Raw genomic sequence first — 24,921 nt, forward strand, 5'->3', positions numbered from 1 at the left:
CAGGTGACTTTCATTGAATCCTTAACTTCCATTATTATCCTTGACTGAGAACTCACTCATACATTAAAAGCAATGATGGTATGATGACTGGCACTAGCTGGCTGGTCATCTACCATGTATACTTTAACATTTCCTGATAAAACTGGTATAGCTACAGTCCTGCTGTGATTAAAACTAAAGTTTGAAAGCCAGGTCAGTATATACATCAGGTAGTCCATCGAGTACAAAATGAAGAACGGAGTTGCCAGAACGGAAAAAACATAAGAAAGCAGCGCGCCAAAATACTGGCGTTTTTCACTCGTAACTGATCTTTTTGTCCATGCCCACCATACCATACGTATTCGACCTAGAAGAAGGCCTACCTGCCCTACCTAACCTTTGGCTTCCCCGCTTATTATTCCTAACTCCGTGGTCAGTATTAACCACTATAAATGGAAAATTCCAGAAGGAAACCGAGCTTTAAAAGAAACGTTTTAAAATCCAAAACAGAAAGTTTTAAAAACAAACTAAAGGGATTAGATTCCCTCCCGTCCTAGCAAGAGATGTACCTACTTGTACGTGTAGACAGGTAAAGGTATCGTCAGAACAATCTATCTAGCCCCGAATGATGCCGTCGATCGATAGTCGTTCGATTAACGGGGTCAGTGTGGTTGATTTATACTATTGATCGACGTCAACAAAATTTAGTAACATCTTGACTTTGTACAGGCTATAAAGTTTGACAAACAACCATATTCCGACCTCTTTCTAAAATAAACAGATACACGTAATCACTCACGTAATACATCATAAACAATAGACAGGGTATTTAACTCTAGATCTTAAACTAACCATAGAAATCAATTAGCTACGGCCTAAGCTAGTTCGTGGCAAATAACAATCGAAGTTAAGCCTCTTGAAGTGATTACTAGAGGATAGGGGACCATGACGTAACCATTTATTACAACAATGCAACTCGCTAGTGACTGCGAAAGCAGATGGTGTAAGCATTCTAAGAAGGGACAGTGGGGCATAGCGACCACACGGGCCTGGGTAAGTACCTGCAGTGCTTTAGGGATAGGACTCATCTCTAACTTGCCTCCACTGGCTGGCTGGGGGAATAATATCGTGGCATGAACAATCAGTAAGAAATTTATTCTATTCAGAGAGGGGACGCCAGAGTAAAGCCATAATCTACCAAAGTAAAATTATGAAACTCGATTCTAACCAAAAGAAGTCATGGTAATTTTTACTTTACATATGAACGTAAATCGTAGTGTAATGTCAGAAAAAGATTATAGTATCTATTGAACTAAACACTGAGATATCTGGCTTCAAGAACGAAATTAGTATGTAAGTACTTCTAAAGCTATCCGATCCTAAATAAAGATCTCGTAACTACTTGGCAATATCAGTTCTACCTTTTTATGTATAACCCTCTTCAAGAATATATATGGTTTCCCGCAATCAATTGTTACAGTTCCATCTGAAGGAGTTCGAACCTCGTCATGGTCAGACAATGGGAAGCGAAAGCCTAATTAATATAGCATTCTTGGTCCACGCAGTTAAATAAATAAATATCGCGACACCTTCTCCATGAGATGCTCGTAGCGCCATCTATAGGTACATACGGAGTATAGACCTGTCACTACTAGGTAGGTTCACTTTGCTATGAAAACCTCTTCAGGCGCAACCTAGTTTTCGTAGTCATTTGATACTTGGAGCGCCATCTATGATACTGAATTGGGACAACGTCACTTGGAATAAAGGCATGAAGATCTCACTAACGGCCTTTCCTACTACAGATCGCTAGTACGCAAAACAACAGATAGATATAATATTGGGAACGGACGCAAGCAATCTGGATTGACAGTCAGTCGTTACTATCACCATTTGATGGTCAACGCGGTTATTGTCCTTACTTGCCAGTATGAGTCAGTAATATAGTGAGTATTCCAACATGTAAAGTCCATTTCACGAAAGAGGTCCCTCAGACGCAGCGCTAGTGTCTACGCAATAGCTCAGTAAATACGTACAAAAATATTTTCACAATTTTCCGGGGGACTTCTTTCGTGAAACTTTAACTCAGCACTAAGAGGTATCTTGGCCACAGATTGAATATATGACGACTACGTGTATGGCATGGATTCAGATTCAGATATTTGCAGATGCTATGTAATTAAATCAGAAAAAAAACACAACAGCACAGCTTTACCCTTTAAAAAAGTATATTTCACAAATATATAGTACATAAAATATGTATAAGGTATATTTCTGTCAAATAAAGGTCTTAGTACTTTACAATATATTACTTAAATGCGATGATCATAGTCGTAATCTTTGCAGATTATTATTATTTACATTTTGGAAATCGGTAACAAAGTGTATTTGGTTGGCCATGCGTTGGGACCAGTCACACTGAAAAATTTAATCTGCTTTCCACAATTATTTACATATAAGTTAAAATTCAAATTCATACTATAGTGGTCATAGTGGAACGGATAAACATTTACACTATTTTCAGTGTGTTTAACCCATAACGCAAGTTTTGCTACAATTCACCTCTTATTATTTCGCTAGCTATGGTATATTATGTAAATGCTCAGCTCAGACAGTAACGTAGCTACCTTACAGTCAGGTGCAAAAAGCTCCATTAAAGTCAAAACTTCATTAAATCTATTGCTGTCACTTTAAAGAATAGATTTAAAGAAGCTTAAACTTTAATGGAGCTTTGTGCAACTGGCGGTTATTAAGCTAACTTAGTAATCTTTTCACACACATTTTTTTTGATAAATAGCGTTCGCTTCTACAGTACAACAAAAAACAATTGAAAAAAAAACCTACCAAATCCTCTATCTAAAGAAATTTCACATATTTCACAAATTCACTATATTATTCGCCTCTCATCTTGAGGCTGCGTTCAAAGCAGACTGACTGTCAGCCGCCGAATGTCAGCGTTCATCCATATGACGCATAACCTATCGTCAGTGAGATGTGAACGAAAAAGTGAATATGTATGAAAATACAATAAATTGCGTAACGTTTCGCTCACAGTCAGTTTGATTTGAACACAGCCTAAAAACGAATTCAAATAGATATTGCAACAGTTGAGCCCTTTATACACTGCCAGTTTTTTGAGCTCTTTTTCAAATGCTAAGGTAGCTACCACAAAAAAAATCACAAGAACTTAAACATCTGTTGAACACTTATCTAAAAAAGTTAGGCTGCAAAACGGACCTTATTTCAACGTCTGACATTTTTTTAGACAAGTATTCAACAGATGTTTAAAAGTTTTTGTGGTACGACGGTTAGAGTTTAGATTACCGCATAAACGGCCTCTCCTTTATATCGGAGCAAAAATAACTAAACTTTATCGGACGAACCTTTGCAGTAACCCTTGTCAACACTACGAACTACTTATAATCTAAGTAAAAAGATTGGAATGATTGCTCTTTAAATAATAAACAAACGAATTTATATATAAGAATTAGGTATTTATAAATTATCCAATTTAGAAAACATGTCCATAAGTTATTTCGTCCAATATAAACATATAGAACAGATATTAACATAATAATTTATTAATAACATAAAGTAAAAGAAGAAATTTAATTGATGGAATCGAATAAGATAATTTCATGAATATGATTCAGTTATTAAATAAAATTTGTTACATATTTTTATATATTATTTTACTTTTTGAGCACCACGACACAGTCGTCTAGAGAGGTCATAGATATTGAGTAGACAAACTTCATAGTATGAAATTGGAATCGATGGAAATGCACCTCAACATATCTAGACACACGGCAGTGTGTCCGCCAAGTTCGAGCAAAAAAAGCGACACACCGGCCGTGGGTTATATTACACGAACCATTTCGGGCCAAATTCGACCCCCCTGTAACTCAAAATCTATTTTATTTACGCATATCAAATTTCTAGTATCTGTTGAGACCCCCTCACTTATCTAAAATACAAAATTTCATTAATATACCTATTGTAGTTCTTGAGATATTGACGTCAGAAAATCGCTATTTTTACTATACACTCACTGACTGACTGATTCACTGACTCACTCATCAAAAACCTAGACCACTTCCAATGGTCGTATTGACTTGAAATTTGGCATGGAGGTAGGTCTTTATGTCAAAGTAAAGGGAAAAATCTGAAAATGGCCAAGTGTGAGTCGGTTTCAAAATAATGAAGGTGTTTTATACCCGGTGTAAATTTATACCCCTAAGGAACTAAAACGAACTAATTTTATCTATATTTATATAATATATCTTCGAATGGTACAAAGGTTTGTATTTAGTCAAAGTAGAGTAAAAATCTGAAAACGGCCAAGTGTGAATCACTTTCGAAAATAACGAATGTGTAACTTTGATCCACGAAAATAATATATGATAACATGTCATATCAGTCAGTTGGTAAATCTAGTCCATTTAGTTAATCTAGTTCATTTCTTTGTAAGAAACATAGTGCATATTAAAAAATCTAAAAGATAGTATAAATGAGACATTTCTTTAACTAACTTCATCATAAGAAAAAAAAAATAAACAACCTTACAAAAATAAATGAAATCCCACCCAAAACAAAAATGTGAAAGACTGCCAAGTTCGATAATATGGGAATGCTTCGCCTATAACAGAAGTGAGATCTGAATAAGTAACAAGTTCCATACACATACCTCAGTTAAAAATAGTTACTTTTTAATGATGTTACTTGGCAAGTTTTAATAGAAAATTAAATACTTGATTCATTGCGTTTAGTAGGTTTATAACAAGGTGTATGAAAACTTGCCAAGTAACATCATTAAAAAGTAACTATTTTTAACTGAGGTATGTGTATGGAACTTGGTACTTATTCAGATCTCACTTCTTTTATAGGCGAAGCATTCCCATATTATCGAACTTGGCAGTCTTTCACATTTTTGTTTTGGGTGGGATAATGAGTTCACCAAAACAGTTAACAATGCATCTAAATTTTAAGTACATATAATGAATTCATGATGGAAGACTATGTTACTGTGGCCATCCTAAAAGTGATTCTTATCTTGGTCATAGACAAGAATACCTTTTTTAATGCATCCATCCATACATTTTTGTTGAGATAAAGATCATTGTTAAAGGCAATGAGAACCTACTCATTTTTATAATCAAGGTGGTGTTCAAAATGTTAGTAAATAATCTCAATCCAAACTCAGATTTTGTGTTTCATTGCGATTTCTAATTCCCCTTTAATATAGTCACAAAAAGATAAATTAGAAGTAGTCAATATAAAACAGTCATTAGTCGAATTCAGAAATGTTCGGTAGTGACCAAAAATAATATTAAATACAAAATGTATTTTCTTTCACACTCCAAATTACACAACAGAATAATGCAAATTACAGTCATGGACATACGGTTTCCGACACTCAATAAAAATGACTTTACCCATGAATTGTAGTTAAAAAAGTGTGTTCATGAGTACATAATTTATTTACAGAGATCTTGCCCCAAACTCAATACACATGAATTCTTAATTAGTCAAGTCTATTTTGTCTCGGAAATTATGTCGTGTCATCAAATTGTCATTAAAAACAGATATGTACATCTTAACATTTTATCCTTTGAAAATAACAGTTAGTCTACATTCCCTAAGTTCAATTTGTTGTAAATTATAATCACTTTTGACAAAGAAACGAAGGAACTTCTTATAAAGTAATAAATGAGCGGCTGATGTTGACGTATCAAAATATCTGTACCTACTTAAAAATCCTAAAAACATTTGCTACTTAGTCATTAAATATGCTGCAGTTTTAACAAGGTTTCTTAAAAAACGGTATCACAATATTTAGTAATTTTGCTGAAGAATTAACAATTATTTTTTATTAGATAGTAGTGACCAGTCCCGGCTTCGCACGTGAACAAATGGTACCTATAGGTTTCTAAGCCTTCCTTATGAAACTGCAGGTTTTTGATAAAAATAATATCTACTGCTCAGCCAATCACCTAACAACTGACTCTTCAAGATACGTTAACTATCCATTCATAGCCAGGTCAATAGTTTTTTACGATTATACTATAGGAATTTGCGATCCCATTTTTTAAGAAACACTAACAACCTTGTACCATAAAATACTTAAAGTAAGTAAAACTTGTATAATATTAGAGCTCAAATCCCAATATTTAAATATTGAGAAAAAATAGAATCTATTGTATTGCAAAAAGCAATATAAAATAGCAAAACATTATTACATTATAAACTGGGTCTAAACTAAAATTTAAATAATAATCTCAGTGTAACCCTGTTATTTCTATGCATATTCAAATCCTTTAATCAATGTCATGTGCTGATTGTAAAAAAATGTCAAAGGAAGAATTTAAAATGGAAGACAACTCAATACGTAATATTGGGAAGGAGCTCACGTTAGCCTCTAAGCTGATTCGTCAGCCATCATTTCTGTGTCACTCTCTTTTGAGTCGCCTTGCCTTTGCTGTAGAACATGTCGAGGAATAGACCTGAAAACATAAGGAATTCTATTAGTATTACTGTTTTTTTTTAGTTTTGTTTATCAACTTCAATAAGGAGGTCCTGTTTATAAGGTGTTAATAAACTATCAACTAGTGAAAATGCATCGTCATCATCATCATCCTTCTTATCGTCAAACTGGTCGGCACAGGCCTCACACGCAGTGAAACACGCAGAGTGAAAATGCAATGAATTACTTACATGGATACAAGGGGGCAACTGACAATTACTTCGATAGTAATTGCTAGAAAAAAATAGAAAAAGTTTTTCATAAGTCCTGTCTGGACTTGTGAAAAACTTAACTTTAAAAAAGTCGTGGTGGCCTGGTGGGTAAAGAACTGACCTCTCAAGTATGAGAGGGGTTCGATTCAGGTCAGGCAAATGTGTTTGTACTTTCTAAGTATATTTTAGACAGCAATTACTGTGTTTTGGAGGGCACGTTAAACTGTAGGTCCCGGCTGTCATTGAACATACGTTACGGATAGTCATAAGCCAGTAAGTCTGACACCAGGCAACCCAATACATCTCGGTTTAAGGGGTATTGCCTGCGTAACTGGGTTGCGGAGGTCAGATAGGCAGTTGCTTCTTGTAAAACACTGGTACTCAGCTGCATCCGGTTAGCCTGGAAGCCGACCCCTTTATATTAGGGAAAAGGTTCGGCAGATGATGATGAGTTACAATCTATTTAATTTATTTCATCATCCTCATCCTCCAAGCGTTTTCCCAACTATGTTGGAGTTGGCTTCCAGTCTAATTTAGAGACAGAATTTTGACTTTTGTTCCGTCCAAGTATGTCTTCTCAAAGTCCTATCTCCTATCTAAATAGTAAGCAAACCCAAAGTTACATAGAATATTCGATACCGCTGAGTCACCTCTTTTCTAAACAATAAGATAACAACTACAAATATCAATAGAAATATACCTGAAAATACAAGGACTGCTCCAAGCCACTGCCTTGGTAGCAATACGTTGCCAAAGATGATGACTGATGTTAGAACTGTGAAGAATTTTCTCGTAGTGGTCACCACGGAGCACGGCAGTGGACCGAATTCAGCCACCTGGAAAAAATCATAATTTTTATTATCTTGTGGTCCCCAGTATTTCAGCAATCAAATGCGTGTGCGAATTAAATATTTTTTTAAATTATTATACATACATACTCGTATGAAATATACACTGGGATATCGGGTAAATTGGTATTGGCCTTTGGCAAAGCGAAATTCACATTAAGTAATTGGTTAGGCCAATGCATGAGCAGTGGACTATAGTGTAGGCTATTGCAATTATGATATAGCTGAACAACTAAAATGTTCAGTTTCACTACGTTGGATAAAGATAAAGATAAATTTGGAAGTAGTAGAAACTTGATTTCATCTAGTTGCATCTTTACTAACTACTTGATAGATCTATATATAAACGTGTAGATGGCGCCACATGCCTTTACGATTCAGTGCTTGGCAAGTTGGGTAAACGGGAGCCATCTATGAAGATTAGAATGGGGAGTTAGGTCGGAACCGCAAATTACGCGCCAAGCGCTTTACGGCAAGATTACTAGATGGCACCACTAAAGAAATTCTGAACAACTTGTGATTATTTATAAACTTTAAATATCATCTGAAGAATTAGTGGGTAGAAAACCATAATGGAGTCTGTTAGTTTGTTGACATTACGGCATCTTGTTTGCTGTGCAATGTGCCCCAACACAAGTACACGAAAGATGCCGCATGAATGACAAAATCCTGGTTATTAGAAATGTATAGTTGTCTGCCATCAACACGCCAAGAAGAAGGCCACCGATACAACTTCTGGGTACCTAGGTTATACAGTGTCAACATTAAATCATGCTTACCATATAAAATATGAACATTTGCCCCATAGCGCCGACGACGGCCAGTCCGACGAGGTAAATAATAACTTCAGGATAAGTGGACACGAACACGAAGAACTTGAATATTTCACCACTCAACAACACGCCTATTGACAGTATCAGTGATGACCTGAAATTATATTATTACACACAAATTGAAGCGTCTGTTTTGAGAAATGGATTAAAATCTAAATGAAAATTATAAAGCTGGAGAGCTGGTTTGTTTAAATGAGTTTATCTTGGGCACTCCTGGACCGATTTGAAATAAAAAAATCTTAGCATTAAATAATCCATTCCAAGGAGGGTAATTTTTATCTGGGTGCCTGGAGCATTTCTCATGGGACGCAGGTGAAACCGCTGGCGCAAGCTGGTATAGTAGGTACATGTTTATTGAAAACGAAGGTTTTCTACTGAAGAGTTACACAATTTGGGGGTGTTGCGACTATTATTAGCTTTTGCTTACATGAATGAACATTTTTGTACATATCACATACATATTCGCTGTGTAGATTAACCAGCGGCGCAGCAGCACATAGATATCTCATTCGCAAAGCCTTTGCATTTCAACTATCACTTTCATTTCCTACATTCGCTTGGCTTACTCGCACAGTCTGCCCAGCTTTTTAAAATTAATTTTAAATAATTAATGGGTGTGTTTAATTGAATAAGTCATAACATACCACCAGTTAGTGTTCATCATCATAAGGTAGGCTGAAGGTGAAGATTCACTCTTGATGCGTTCCTGTAAATTAAAATTACATTCTTAAATGCAAATCACGTTGACATAAAGAAAAACAGGTAATAGGTTCTAGTAGGACTAGCGCAGGAAGGGCACGTTTGTTGTACTTTCATCATTTATTCTTATTTGTCTAACTATCACGGTCCATGAGGAACAGCATCTTGACAGACAGACAGTAAAGCATTAAATATAAGGTCCCGTTTTCTCTAATCTCAGAAACTTATAAATCTATAAAATAATTGTATTCTCCTATTACATAGATTTGTTGTGGTTATTGCCTTCTAATAACTTTATGAAGAAATAAGATATCATTTTTAGCTTTAAAATAGGCTTTATTTACTACTAGCCGTTTTCCCGCGGTTATACCCGCGTCCCATGGGAGGTACTGCCTGCACCGGGATAAAATATAGCCTATGTTACTCGCAGTATACAATATAGCTTTCTAATGGTGAAAGAATATTTAAAATCGGTCCAGTAGTTTTTGAGTTTATTCATTACAACCAAACAAACAAAGTTTTCCTCTTTATAACATTAGTATAGAAGTATAGATAGTACGCTATATATAGGTAGATCGAACCCCGAATCGAATACCCGATGAAAAGGCACACTCACTAACCTAATTAGACTCTCAAAATAGAAATTGATGCCACTACAACTGCGAGTAGTAGTTGTGAACCTGTTTTAAAATAAACTATACTGTGACATTACTATGAAGTTCAACAATTAATTACAAATTCAGTGACCGTTTCCTACGATATCGAATCTGTAAGTATAATTTTGTCTTAATATTTAAAATAATGATGAAATCTATTGCATGTAAATATTCCGTTCTGTTTTCCCAACTATTTTGGCCTAGCACCAAAATTGTAGGGAACAAAATGCAAGTACCAAAATGTATCACGGAGCGACTGCCTATTTTTCTGCTATATAACACTACTACACATTGTTTTTCTTGTGTTTAAAGAAAACTACAAAAAATCTATCAATTTACCTGCACAGCACCAGTGAGGCCGTCCATAGTCAGGGACAGAAACAGCAGCACCTCCCCAATTCCTAAACCCGAGGAGTCTTCAACACTCTTCTTGCCTTGATCCTTGTACATGAACATGATTACTCCAAGGACTATCAGTAAAACAAACAGGTACTTCTTCATTGGGTAGGATTTATGCCCAATTAGAACACCAAGTATCATTACTGGAATCGGCTTCGCTGCTTTGCCGACCACCTGAAAATGTAAAATTAAAAAATGGAATAAAACGTTATTCTACATCCATAATAACATGAGGTTTAACGTAGGATTGATGGCTAGACAAACAAACATTTTGAACATTTTGCTAAAATTACAGCTTCTTTGGTCAAAAGTTACATGTTAAAGGGCCTTATTAGAGACAAAAGCACCAACACCAATGACCGGTCTTGCATTAAAATGTTAAGGAGTACATATTAGAAAGACTAGAATGACTATAAGACTTAAACTTCAGTACTTTTGAATAATTTTTGGTTATTATCTCAAATTTTCATCTTCCCAGCAAAAAAACAGATAGAAAGTGGTGAAGGGCGGGCGTTTTGATTGGTTTTCTTTTTGTAAGTTTTGAAATTCAACAAGTGCAGTTTGCAGTCAAGTTTGACATACTTAATTGATACAAAATTAATTAAATGTTAGTAATATCAACATAAAATAGAAAATTTTATGTTCAAAGGAATTACCTGTGTTGGGTAATTGATCCATTGCAATGCCATGTTAGAGCACACCATACCTAAAAGGTACGTTAGGGCTGATGAGAAATAATATATTTTTCTTGTAGAGTCTGATTCCTTCTTCCATGACAACTGTAAGAAATAAAACATATTCAATAATCATATTCAAACAATCTGTCTACTGACTACTAGCTAAAATATTATAAAGTAACTTTTGTTTGACTTTAATCCAATATAGGTAAAGGTACGTTTTGAATACCAACTACCAAGTGCAACTACCAAACGCATGTGCTGCGAGTGCATTAAATCAGCCACACCTGTACTACTGGTAGTACTTATTTAATATGTAGTTGGCAGTTTGTAGTTAGCATTCAAAAAGTACCTTAAAACAAACTGATTTTGTGAAGTGTAACGCAGTTACTCTTTGTACATAGATCCACTGAAATGTTACTCGGGTCTGAAATCTGGGCAAGGTAATTAAATAGTAATGATGATAAAATGTCTAACATTCTGAACAATATATTTAGCAAATAATGGACCTAAATTCAATAAACTAATATAAGTTTTTATTTGATTAATGGTTTTAGTTAGAATTCAAGTTGACACTGAGCCAGTTGCATAGAAATCTTACCATATGTTAGGATGAAGACCAGACTGAACACTTTACACACGACTGGCGGAATTATTAGGTATATAAGTTCTAATTAAACGATTAATTACGACCTGTACTTACCATTAAAAGTTGAACGAAGACGTAATTAACGATGCATTGGGTTAAAACTAGTGATAACGTACAAGTGAATTTCTCATTATTTTCTCCATATTTCCCCCTTGTTATTTTCTCTTGTAACATTCCATATATGAAGTAGCATACGAATATTGCACCCGCATACACAATAAATCTGATTTCACTTCGGCTTTTGGCCATTTCGCCGACCAATTTATGCCACGCAGAGACTGTAAGAATTTAATAAAAACATCAATGAAATTAGTAACACAACGCAAAATACACAGGATAAACTTGTTCCTTAGCGAAAAAACTACTAATTTATATTACCTCTGTTAAAGATGCGAGTGCACAGAAATAAATCTTGATTATTTTTATTCGGAGAATCAACGTCGATGTTCAAGAGTACGCTTGACATAAGCCCAAATTGTAAACGTTCATCGTCCAATCAATTTACTAATCTCAACCACAAGGTCAAATAATCAAATCTGAATAATCTATCTCACTTTTTTAGAACTAATTAAAAAGAGACAAACTTTCTAGCTGTCATTCGTCCACGTGTTCCTTCAGAACTATCAACGTCAACCGGTCAACGTCATCCATTTATTTAATTGTATTTGCACGAATTATCTTAAATCCATTGAGATATATTTTAGCAACGCTAAAATATTAGTTACAAAGTTACACATAGGTATATTAATGAAAATGAAATTTTACAGGTAAGCTAAATGCAAACTTGTTACTAAGCCATGAACTTTGTATGCGATGGACTGTTTTTGGGGTAAGTCCTTGGTCCTAATTTTTTTTATAGTTTCAAGGCGTTCATGCTCCCTAGAACGATCAATTACATTGCGCAATATGATATATTAACTGTGTAGAGTTAATATTGAAGATTGCCCATAACAGTGATTTCTTCTTTCCCTAGCAGCTGCTGGCTAGATGTCGTTGATCTTGGTACATTACTGCATGGAACGAAGCGTCACGCCATATCTTAGCAAGGACATGAATAGGTAACGAAAATTACAGTATGACAATTTAAAAATTGAAAGTAGGGAATAAAAGGAGTCGATCAGATCCTAATCAGGACGACCCGAGAGATTATGCAATCAATTTATGCAAGAATCTGTAAAATTCAATCTTGCCGCAGGTTATGAAGGGTTCGGTGCCATGTTTTTGTCTAGTCTGGGTCCTGGGTATTTTGGTAAAGGCCCAGCGTAACAGGTACATCGCCATCTAGAAAGTTATTGAAAACATTTTTTTTAATTCTCAACAAGAAAACTTCCCAGTGGGTATTTTTTTATTGCAATGCACAAACTAGATCGAGGGGCCTAAGGTTAGGCCTTACGTGCGGTGTGTGGTGTACCACCCTTCTTTCGAGATGGTGTATTGCAAGTTTCCTTTTTTTGCAAATGCGGCCAGTAATTTGTTATTTTATAGAATTTTGATTAGTCATTAACAAATACTAGTCACACAAGCAATGCAGTATTGGCTATATTGACATGGTTATTTTTGTGAATACACCTGATTACAGAATTTACCTAAGTAAAATCACACTGGGCAACCACGACTTTTTCTTTATTATTCGATTTTATCACCAAGCTTGCTGATTAATGCTGTCCCGATGTTGTCCCTACTGCATGCAATTTCGGTAAAACAAAAATTACCGGTAAAAAATCTGTAATAAAAATATTTTTACCGGTAAAACGGTAATTTTTGTATTTTTTTAAAATGTGATATTATAACAATAAGATTGGGTAGTCTTAAAGCAAAAACTAAATAAATATGCAAAGTATAAGGTGGTAAACGTTTTTTGTGACGTGGGCCGTTACAAAAAACATATCAGTATCATCCTTACGCGATGTCGCCGACAAAATGCAAGAGAAACGGCTGCGGTGGTACGGACTTGTAAAAAGGAGTGACACCTGAGGACACCGGTAGTGTGAATGTGATACTCAATCTCAATATACCCTGTCAAAGGCGCAAAGGCAGGCCGAAACCGTGGTGGTCGAGTGTCGTATAATGAATGACATGAAAATCTGTGAACTCGAAGAGGAAGATCTCTATTCAGGAGGAAAGAGCGAAGTGGAAGAAGGAAGATACGGAAAGCCGACCCCGTCATAAGATGGGATGAACGTTAAGAATTACCGTAAAAAAATATATTTTTAATTGAGGTGAAAGCCCTTTTTTATGTTAAATCATCAAATGACAGACTCTTTCTGTCTAAAAGCCATGTTTTTTAGTAGGCGTTTTATGGACCAGGGTCGCGGTAACTCTTTCGAACAATCCCGCAGCCCCGGCAGGCCTTGGCCCTGCTGGGCCCCACTGGGTTTGCTGACATCTCCCTGAGGAGCCCGTGGAACAACGCGCGCCGCTGACACGGGTCTGTTGTCTATGCAGACGGTGGAACGATGAGCCACCCGAACTCTCGACCCTTGGCGCCCGTGGTGTTTTCCTGGTCTACTACAGCGGCTGGGATGAGAGGTGCTACTCGCAGTCGCTCCTCCGTCTCCTTCTCGAGCATGACTGCTTCCAGAAGGAGACGACGGCTTCTCATTCCCTCAAGCTCCGGACCATGGCTTGAACCAGGGAAGGACGCGAAAGGTCGCCGCTGCCTATTGCCTCGACGACAACACGGCGGTATTGCATGCCCTAGTTGTCCCCGGTCTAGTGTACATGTGCGTCAAAGCCGAGCAGCCCTCCCCAAACTTTCATGTACATACGTGTATTCGAGTTTATTGCCCAGTTGTGCCGAATGATGTGGCAACCCTGATTTCCCTTTGCCTCCAGTCACAACATTAACTTCTTGGGTCAAGCATTCTAAAAAAATCAATGTTCTACAAGGATTTAGTTTAACGCCATCTATGTTTTTAAAGTCGAACTACTAAGACACCACCGCTTCTAACCAGCCGAGTTTTACTGCAATTGCGATAGAGGGCATTAATACAATTTCTGAATTTTATAATAAGAAATTGTTACTTTAATCCACCTGTACAGTAATAAAAACCAAAAAATAATACCTAAGTTTCTTTAATTGTGTATTTGAAACACTGTACTTTACAAACATAACATTATTCAATACTCAACCATATTTTAATAGGTATTCAGGAGGCGCGTACCTAAATAGAATGTATTTGAAATATTTGTAAAGGTTTTTTGCAGTTTATCCAAAAATATTAAAAAGTGTCAGTTGTCAATACCATATAAGGTATTTAATCGGCGCGTACCTAATAATTCCAATTGGAATTTGGTAAAACGGAACGCGGCAAAGAGCGTCTTCCATAATTAGTAAAATCAACTCTATCGTATTGTGTAAAGGCTTACTCTACCACACGTTTGTATGGCCTTCGTTTTACAAAAAATGCTTTAGCTATGAAGTTGAACACTAAGCGTAAAAGGTTATTTTTTATTGTTGACTATCATTAAACACAGCAGACGGCCCGTTTCCGGCCAGAAGTACGATATAATACAATAATTCAACATTAAATTCGAACACGAAGATATTACGAAGTTGTTAAGCAACTGTTGGAAGTTATCTATGTACTTAATCTAAGTTAGTAAAGTTTAGTCCAAGTTGTGATTTACTTGTGTTCAGTGTTGTTTCGGATTTTGAAATAAAATTTGAATAACTTTAATAACGATGTGTGTCTGTGTCGTAATGTGAATGACAGTGAAGACAAGATAAGCTAGTAGGTACTAGTTGAAGTGATATTACTTAGTATGACTTATTAGCGGCAAATTCAAGTGGTCTCTACCTCTACGGGAATATTTTCTGCAGCATGAGTCATGTTTCGGATAACAATGGTTTCTGTTGTTATAACGTGAACTTGTGTAATAACAAGTATTTCTTGTGTTTGTTCAAAAATGTGATTAAGTTTGAATGTTGTTTCGAAGGAAAACGAACACAGCTTAACTTTTGAAGTAAGTTTAAACTTTTATTATTTCTTTATGTAAAGGCTTGTTCATATGTAGGTAGGTACTTGTTTATTATTAAGTAATAATCTAAGTACTAGTATAAGGTTAATACTATATAGGTTTCTACCTAGGTCTCGTTTCAGCCAGACATTGACGGCGCATTACATACCTCTCTACTACGAAACTTTTTAAAGGTAGAGTTAGGTAGTACCTACACGTATATTAGTACCTACGTAGGTACCATTAGATTCCTTCTCATTTATAGGAACCTACCTAATGTAAGTGTGACCTAATTTAGTTTTATGACGGTTTAATCCCAACTGGCTACTTCAGCCGCTCGTTTAATTAACTTCTATGTCGTTAGTTTATCGCGTTGACATATACTTAGGTAGGTCTTCTGTGGTCTCTACTCACCATATCAGTAGGCCCTTGCATTAAGAGTGACGTCAGACTCGTTAGGTAATATTAAATAACTCGCCACCTATGTACTGAGGCACCTATAATACCAATCAACCTGGTATTAGGCTCTCTACGTAGTAAACTATAGTTAGGGAAGTAGGTACATACCTACTTACGTATTGTCGTACTTACCATGGTTTGTAGGAAAAAAAAGCCGGCCAAGTCCAAGTCGACACACCAAGGGTTCCGTGCCATTATCTAGGAATAAAACCGGCCAAGAGCGTGTCGGGCCACACTCAGTGTAGTTTCGTAGGTAGGTAATTTCACGGTTATAACCTATCCTTAAGAAGCATAGAGTGAAGAGACATACCTATCTCTCGGGAAAAAAAAAATTTACCGCTTTTAATTTTACTACTAAACTTTGTCTGCGTGCTTGATATTGGTAGATTTATAAATATGCTTGAAATTGGTATTTGCTCTGACTGGGTAGTGACGCAATAAATAAGGTATGTAGGTACACCTAATAACTTGCTTGCTTGCTAAGCAGGACCTACTTTTACATAGCACACGAATCTATTAGTAATTCTACTATTCGTAAAATGGTAATTTTAGTAGGTAGGTAGCCTAGACACGAAATCTTTGAAGGCTGCACGTAATTGGTAGGTTAGTCAAAAGTAATAAATCTTTAGTCACGTAGAAGGTAACTGCACGTATGTATCTAAACGGTATCTACCTAAACCTTCTAGCTACTGGTTTCATCGTCATTTCCCTTTTTTTTTTGGTATGGCATCCCACAGTTCAGCCTAGGAGGCCGTGTACTGCTTAACCGGACTCGTCATTTCCCGATGATGTTGGGGTCGGCTTTCCTTGTAACCAAATGTAGCTGGGTACCTACCAGTGTTTTATAAGATGCGACTGCCTGTGTGAGTTCCTCAACCCGGATACCCGGGCAACCCAGTATCCCTTGTAAAGAATGGATGTCACACGTATTAAGACAAGCAAATAAAAAATTTAATAGAAAACTACGTGTTGTAGTTTCACATGTTGTAGGCATGTAGGCAAATCTTAATAGTGATTTTCAAAATACATAGATATAAATTAAATACTATTAAGAAGGCACCTACTCAAAATGTATGCCATTGCGTCACTCATGATGACACTCGTACAGATCTATATTTAGATGAGGTCTTTCCTTTGACATTGAACTTTACACGTAAACATCGTATAATCGTATGTTGGTCCATTATCTCGAAATATGAATGAAATTGCAATGTTGTATACCCAACACCTACCTACTTAGGAAAAATGAGTTTTTTACCTATTCGCAATATTATAATTAAGTAGGTTCGCGTCCTATCTGACGACAATAGGAACGATCTTCTGAGTAAAATATACTTACACCACGCATAGAATGAAGCGCGGCTTAGGGAATGCCCCACTTAGGGAAAACAGATGTAATATGTCCAAAGGTATAGTACCCAAGCTAAACAATAAAAAAGATATATACTTAAACATAAAAACCAATAAACCGCTTTCCAAACACAAAATATAAAATTTTTAAAGTAAAAATATATTTTTTATCGCTGCTCAATACGCCGATGACTAAATCAGCCAAATCGCTAGCAGCTATTGCAGTTTATAAAATTTTAATAAATACTTAATACTGTGTATGCAGTAGTGTGATTCTTTTTTATTTGAGTATTTCATTTAGGCACCTATTTCTGTCTTTTCAACACACAGGACCATTTGATCCATGTAAAACTGCCACTCGGCATAAAACCCAACCCATGTGGATTTTACTTGTCCGAAAAAAACATTATTTTATTTTTATAAAAGTTAAAGTTGCAAAAATTTGCCGGACCTTGAACTATTGTTAGTAACTTTATATTTTATAGCTTCTGTCAGCGGTTTCACCCGCATCCCGTGGGAACCACGGCACGAACCCGGATAAAAAAAGCCTATAGCCTTCCTCTATAAATGGCCTATCTAACACTGAAGGAATTTCAAATCGGTCCAGTTCTTTTTTTTCAGTTCTTGAGATTACCGCGTTCAAACAAGCAAACAAACAAACAAACTCTTCAGCTTTATAATATTAGTATAGAAAAGCAGCATGGCTAAGTAAAAAAACTAGGTAACCTAAAACACGATTAAAAAATCATCACATCTGTGTGGCTCCTTAAAATATTTGATTTTAGTTTTCAGTATTTCCGTTCGGGCCTTTCGAAAGTCCGGTTAAGCAGTACGCGGCTGCGAAATGCCATGCCAAAAAAAGAAAGGAAAAGAAATCCCTGTAGCCTTGTTATATGCTGTCACCCTCATCGAGTAGTATCCAAGATACGTTCCACAATGATGATGATAACAAGAACTCATTTCTTACTTACCTATTTATTTATCTGCGTAGAGTGGTCACTTAGTTCACAATCTGAGAAGGTCGGCTAGGTAGGCTAGATCGTTAAAAAGTTATTAGTTTGTAATTAAATACGAATAAATGATAGATTTGGCCTTGCGAGTCATATTCAATTTTATTTTAATTTATTTTGGTTTGAATTTTTAAGTCATTGTTATTTTTGTTAAAAGTCCATGTAATTATGGTGCTTTATCTACTTTGGCATACTTAATGTCCTTTTAACTTATCGACTTACTGACTTCAAGCACATTAGACCATTGTGCGTTGTCGTAGTCCAAGATAACTAGAGAGGTGCTCACAGAAAGCTATTATCACCTTCTTCTTCCTTCCCATTTCCAATTTTATTTCCCATTTCTAATTTTACTGAAAAAAACATAACATTATGCACATAATGTGTTTCGCGCATCTAGCTGACTTAAGAGGGCAGCCACCTTGCTCGAAAGGCCTAACAAGCCATCATTATTATCATACATCATCAAAATCTTAGCACCTACCACAGGTATTTCTCCATCACCCAAAGGTAGACTGGGAGAAAACGCCTATAGCGTTAAGGCGAGGAAGTGGTCAACAATAATTCCATAACCGGCACGCGCATCTAAGGCGCCAAAAGGGGTCGGAGCGTCTGAGCGGGGCGAGGATAACAATACGCGCGCTAGCTTATAACTAAAAGTCGTAAGCGACAAAATGGTTTTGTAATTTTATTATTTAGAAATGATAATTTGATAAAAAATCCTACTACAATTTTAAAGAGTATGTATATACTCAACTACTAAAAAAGTTAAGAGGCTTTAATCGGTCCCGTTTGCCCATAATATGTGAATCTCTTTTTAAAAAGAGGTATGTTTGATATATTTTTCTCCGTTATAAAAGTTACCTAATCATGTTTCTACAACTAACAAAATAAGGTTTATATCATGAACTTTCAGGTAACCAAGTTGTATTTTGATCCGTTTTGTATTTACTGAGAAAAATTGACATCCTTGGCGCCAAAAATTCCAATTCGTCCTCTTAAGTCCGCCTTGTATGAAATGTGCAGAAGCATTGAATAAATAAATAAATAAATCATCATTTGAGTAAATACCTTCCAATAAACGACGATTTCATACCAGCACATGCAGCTATTGATTAATTAATTGCAGCAATATTCTTGCATCGATCGGATGAAGCTGTAAAGGATGAATAGGTATCTAGAAGTGGCCATTCCATTGGGCGCAATAATAGTTGAATGCTGAATGGATAATCCTAAGTACCTACCGATAACCTGAATTGGCCGGCGTTCTGGATATGTAGGGATTAAATGCCCACCATGGGATTATACATCAGGCATGATTGAACATTGTGCGGTAGGCTGTTGCGTAGCTATGTGTTTATTTTACGCTTTCATGAACACTTTATGTGGCAGCAGTTTTATTCGATGCCTGGGGGAATCATTTTATGCATGTAATTAAGTATTATGTTATGATACCTGCGGTACTTGTGGTAATAGGCATATCAGCGGACTAATAAACACGTAAGGGTGGTATGGCTAATGAATAGGTTGAAAATAAAAACAACTTCAAAAGACACTGAAAGTAAAATAGGTAAAAGAAGTCGTTGTCGTATTGAGATTTGTCGACTGAAAAAGAAACGTGAATGCGATGATATAAAAATACCTGTAACGCTTGACGTAAAACGGCTAACAAATAATACTTAATGAATGAATTCTGAATATTTTTATTACTTTTAATCTTCGACTACAGTTTGACTTCGTAGGTATTAATATTTATTTTACCGTGATGCAACCAATCGAAGATCAAACAACACGATTACACGACCGACTTACCTACACACTTACCTCACAGAAGGTTCCTTTATTGCTAGGAACAATATATTTGACTATTGTCACACCACGGGAGCAAACCCATCAATGCTCGTACTTACGTAGGTACGGTTTTCAGCAGGATTCCGCTCTGGTAGGTCAGAGATAAAGTTGAAACATTTTTTCGTGACTGCATTCGGGTATTTCCTTTTCGGTTTTTCTTTACCGGTTTGATACAAAAACTGTGACTACTAACTTAACCAAAATAAGTTCTGACTCCAAAAACAGTTCTGTCATAGGCGGTCTATTTTTGAACATAGGACTTACATCGATACTCAGAACGCTTAAAACGAAAAATATTTCATGAAAAATATCCGGTACTCTAATCATAGGTTATAAAAAAATACCATGTAAGTACGAAATACGGGTTTCATAAAACACTATGATGTTTATGCCATATTTTTATCTATACGTAGCCAGGCATGAGCAGTTTCCTTGGTGCCACTAGCCTCCGTTTGGATTCCTATAAGAACTCCAACAAAATGGCCCACCAATCTTTATCTCCTTCAAAGGTATCTCAACATTTCGCTTTTGAAAGTACATAGATTTATTCATAGAAGGTATAGACCGTATCCCACTTTAAATAGATTGCATAGCTACATCCCGATGAAATTCAGGGCATAGCCCGGATGCCAGTCATTTCATTGAACATAGGTACCTACGACTGCTGTACTCTTGCATTTTATAAAACTTTTGCAGCCATACTACACAAACTTAAACATCGGTTAAACACTTGTTTAAAAAATGAGTGGCTGCAAAACGGCCCTTAATTCAAGGTCATAATCTGTCTTTTTTTAAAACAAGTGTTCAGCAGACGTTTAAAAGTTTTTGTGGTAAGGGTTACTCTTTAAATGTGTAGTATAGCTAGTAAGTCTCTCAAATATATAAAGTTTTTTTTCTAGGTTTTAGCTTACCCGATCAATCTCAAATGCAATAAATGATATGATATGATATGATATGATATGATCTTATTTGCCAAAATCTTGGTTCAAGAGTTTCCCACCGAAATTAGGTTTGCTCAACAGTTAACCTACTTACGGTATAGTAGATTGAAGAAGAATTTAACTGTACTGTCTACATTATATAAATAGGTTTCAAATGATCTTATATTCCATGAATAGTCTAACTACTAGATCTTTTCTGGAGTTTGGATTTGGGACATAGATAGATAGATGGTATTACCTTTTGAAAAACGGCCCTTTAAATTTTAAATTATTCATACTAGTTCTGGAGTATAATCGTGTATGTATACTCTAACGGTTAACTGGCCCTTTACAGTCATACAAAAAGGCGTATGTGAGATAAAAACCATGTACTTATAAACCGGGGTGACCTTATTTGCCCGGAGTATCAGTCGCGCCTTTCAGATAAGCCGTAGATATTTCTTATCAATGCAAGCTATGGCCAGATCGTCGCGATAAAAAACAGGAATTACATAAAAACGGACGAGTGCTAAACGAATCTTATGACTGTGGGTTCCGTGCTGTCTGATGTCTTCCTCTATATTAACGTAATTATGCATGGGTCACGGGTGTCACATAAGGGTCAATGCTCCCATGATAAAATCAGCTGTCTTTAGAATAAAAGTCGTCTTTGATACAGTGAATATGTTGTGTAATATTAACTAAGTACAAGAGACATATCATTGAACAGATGTCTATTAACAAAAAAAAATTAAAAATTGCTTGAAATCAAACAGAATCTAAAACGGTCCACAACTTAGTAGCTACTTAAATAGGTCGAAATAATATGTAGCAAGAACGTTTAACTCAAAAAATATAATAAGTGTTCGACAAAGATCCTCATTCTTATAAAATACTAGCCTCTGCCAGCGGTTTCACCCGTATCCCGTGGGAACCTCTACATGAACCCGGATAAAAAGTAAAGCCTATAGCCTTTCTCGATAAATGGGCTATCTAACACCGAAAGAATTGTTCAAATCGGACCAGTAGTTCCTGAGATTAGCGAGTTCAAACAAACAAACAAACAAACTCTTCATCTTTATAATATTAGTATAGATAGAGTATAGATTTAAGCAAGTTTAAATAATACGAGGAACCCTGAAACCCAAAGGCGTTTATTTAGCGCAACCAGTCAATCAATACAGTACGGGCTCAAAAGTTTCATATATTACAGACACGTTGTGGTTGAAATTAAATCTTCATGACGCAGAGTTAGAATTTCCTAAGCATGCCTAAGTTTGTGAAGCACCGTCAAACTACTTTATAAACAAGGATAGACACCTAACAAAGGTTTAAGACAAGAGTTCTTCAAACTAACAATGTAGCTACGTAATATACGTAATATTATGTTTGAACAGGCTAAAGTATAATAGGGATGCACCATGTTATAGAGGTACTATACAATGAGGTATATTTGAGTCATGTAGGGAGGTAGTCGCGCAAACTTTTGAAAATCTTCAGGGCTTTTCGTTTCATCACTTTATTTTCATCTATATCATGATTAAAATTAATGATAATTGTTATTCTTTTACTTCAATAGGATGTATGCAGTTCAGTGACGTTTTAGCACTGTTCAGAGCAAGAACAGTCAAAGTCAAGTGTTGAATTGCTGTTAGTCAATATACTTAGGTACATAATAATCACGTGGATCGTAGATTTTTGCATCTAGATTAGAAATCGGTGCATCGGTCTACATAAGTCGGTGTATACTTAGTGGATGTAACTTTTTTACTCACTTCCTACAACCTATTTGATATTATGGGTACAACGAAAAGTATGATGATCTCAATAGGGCTATAGGATATCTAGCAGCGCGGTCGATCTGTGGTTTTACAATCGTATCTTAGAACGGGAAACTATTTGTAAGAATAAACGTTTTTATTCTAGGATTCTGCGGAAAATACAATTTGTTTTAATACTTAGGTACTTTCGTAGATACGACAGGTTCTTTAAGCTTGGCATAAACAAACGCCGCCTGAGCCGGATGCTCCGTAAGTATATACTTACCTATATCCTAATAGGTATGCCGTACATTTTGAGGATACAAGCAATTACTGGCCCACAGTCGTTAAAAAATCTTAATACCTACGTGGAGCTATTAAATATTGGTTTCTTAGCTATAATAGGCTGCTTACTATTAGTTTATTCAATTTGTATCAGTTAGTTCAGACCCTTCGAAAGTTTTTTACGATAACAGTCCTTTCGAAACAAGAATACCTGTAAGTATTTAGTCTGATATTTTTGCAGCAGTGACGTTATAACTTTTAAAATAACATGATTTCTGTATTGTATATCCATGTCCTGCACTAAGTACTTTGACATTTTTTTAACAAGTATTGAAACTGTTTTCTTTAATTCTTTACAATATATTTTACTCGAGTTTACGCTATACTAACGAGAAAAATAAAAGGGCAATTTCTAGTACAACACTGAAAAAAGAAGCAAGCATATTACACGACGTGGAAGTAGGGTATTATTAATTACTAACCGCCCGAAGCCTTTTAATTTTTCTTATTCCGATATCGCATTACTACCAGGATTTAAAAATTAATTCGAGATTCATTAGCGTTGGAATATAATATTCCGTTTTAGAAATTATCTTTTGCGCAGCTAAGGAGCATAATTCCTGATACTCTGGTTACACTCGTTTTACCCGCAAAAAAACAAAAGAGAAAAAATAAATATTTGCTACAATAATGGCTGTAGAAGTCTGTGTCTCGACGTTTCTTTAGTTTTTATGTTCACAAGTTTTGCCTTTTTCTGTTACTATGAAATGTCTTTTAAAGAAAGTGCTATGAAAGTCCAGCATCTGTCTTCTTTCTGTCTGTTTTGCTTGCTATTTAAACTAAAGCTTAGGCGCAAAACAGGATGCTTTTTTATCGATTGCACAGCCCATTCCGTGAGCACTCAATATTATTGAAATAATAAATTATTAAACTGGCGAACAGTTGATAAATAATCGTGTATGCGCGCACCTCGTATCCAATATTGATCGAACGTTATTACTAAAACATTAGGCTGGAATTCAGAATAATGCTGAAATATTTATATTTTTAGCTATTACATTCTATGTGTGATACCCTAAAAAAATAAAACAAAATCAATTTATCCTGAATTTTACACGAAAATCGTATTTCAAAAGTGATTAATTTCTCGGTGTACTATTATGACAATATTGACCTTACTGCAACAATGGCTGTAATCGCCCTTCATCAAAGTCCATTAATGCGGGGTTAGCTATTGTCAACAACCTGAAACTGAGGTTCCTAGTCATGAGCTGATACTCAGAAATTATGTATACAGCATTCAGTTAACCTGTTGTATCCACAATTGGTTTTCTATTGTCTTATAATTACCGGCATACAAGCGGTTAAGGAGCCATAGTACCGTCCCAGACTGATTGTCGGCTACGCAGAACATAATACATTATTATGTAATAGCAAACAAGCAGACACAGGTGCATGGTCCCGTGTTCCTTCACTCTAGCCCGGCGGGACAGCAATCAAAGAAACTTTTGCCTTAAGCCCGGTGGGACACCAACTTTCAGACTTCGGGCTGCTTTTTGTCTTAAAACCCACATAGTGATTTTGACCCGACTCGAACTCCGATACCGAACAGAGCAGTCGAGCTATGTGACTACTATACTAACTAGGCAGTTTACCATAGTTACCATATAATGCGAAGATCTCAATTCATGTACGTATTTCTTTGTGAGGACGACTCTCGTTGATTCTACGGGTACTTAAGTACTCAAAAATGTTATGATATTATAAGAAACATTTCACTTATCTTCGCATTTCATACTGCTGCGGTAAGGATAATATCAAAGGTACATAGTTATAGATCGTTCGTAACATAGA

General features: G+C 35.9%; 2 protein-coding genes across 14 annotated transcripts in view; one reads left to right on the forward strand and one right to left on the reverse strand.

Moving 5' to 3' along the window:
* Positions 1–2,184: 2,184 nt before the first annotated feature.
* Positions 2,185–12,054, reverse strand: Meigo (medial glomeruli). Its single transcript, XM_049837757.2, has 8 exons — positions 11,854–12,054; positions 11,530–11,753; positions 10,806–10,928; positions 10,090–10,323; positions 9,040–9,101; positions 8,342–8,489; positions 7,415–7,550; positions 2,185–6,482 (listed from the first exon to the last, which is right to left on the reverse strand). Exons 1-8 carry the CDS (start codon positions 11,939–11,941, stop codon positions 6,418–6,420), a joined length of 1,080 nt encoding a protein of 359 aa, XP_049693714.2. The 5' UTR covers positions 11,942–12,054; the 3' UTR covers positions 2,185–6,417.
* Positions 12,055–14,814: 2,760 nt separating this feature from the next.
* The window catches only part of LOC110376632 (coiled-coil domain-containing protein AGAP005037), a 283,012-nt gene continuing 272,905 nt past the window's right edge, over positions 14,815–24,921 (forward strand). For 9 of the 13 annotated variants that reach the window (XR_010276625.1, XR_010276626.1, XM_049837574.2 and 6 more), the window contains exon 1: positions 14,816–15,441. The gene's annotated coding sequence lies outside the window, so the exon portion shown is untranslated. Of the gene's footprint in view, positions 15,442–24,921 lie in introns of all 13 variants that reach the window. The other 4 variants (XM_049837603.2, XM_064035437.1, XM_049837595.2 and 1 more) reach the window with 2 other exon arrangements.

This window comes from Helicoverpa armigera, chromosome 1, assembly GCF_030705265.1.
Source record: "Helicoverpa armigera isolate CAAS_96S chromosome 1, ASM3070526v1, whole genome shotgun sequence".
Lineage (NCBI taxonomy): Eukaryota > Metazoa > Arthropoda > Insecta > Lepidoptera > Noctuidae > Helicoverpa > Helicoverpa armigera.

Excerpts from the sequence above, each read along its gene's own strand:
- Meigo (XM_049837757.2), bottom strand. The coding sequence starts at position 11,941 with ATGTCAAGCGTACTCTTGAACATCGACGTTGATTCTCCGAATAAAAAT. Across the intron at positions 9,102-10,089 it reads GCCTCACTGGTGCTGTGCAG|GAACGCATCAAGAGTGAATC; the intron begins GTAAATTGATAG and ends TTTAATTTACAG. Across the intron at positions 6,483-7,414 it reads AGCAGTCCTTGTATTTTCAG|GTCTATTCCTCGACATGTTC; the intron begins GTATATTTCTAT and ends TTATGTTTTCAG.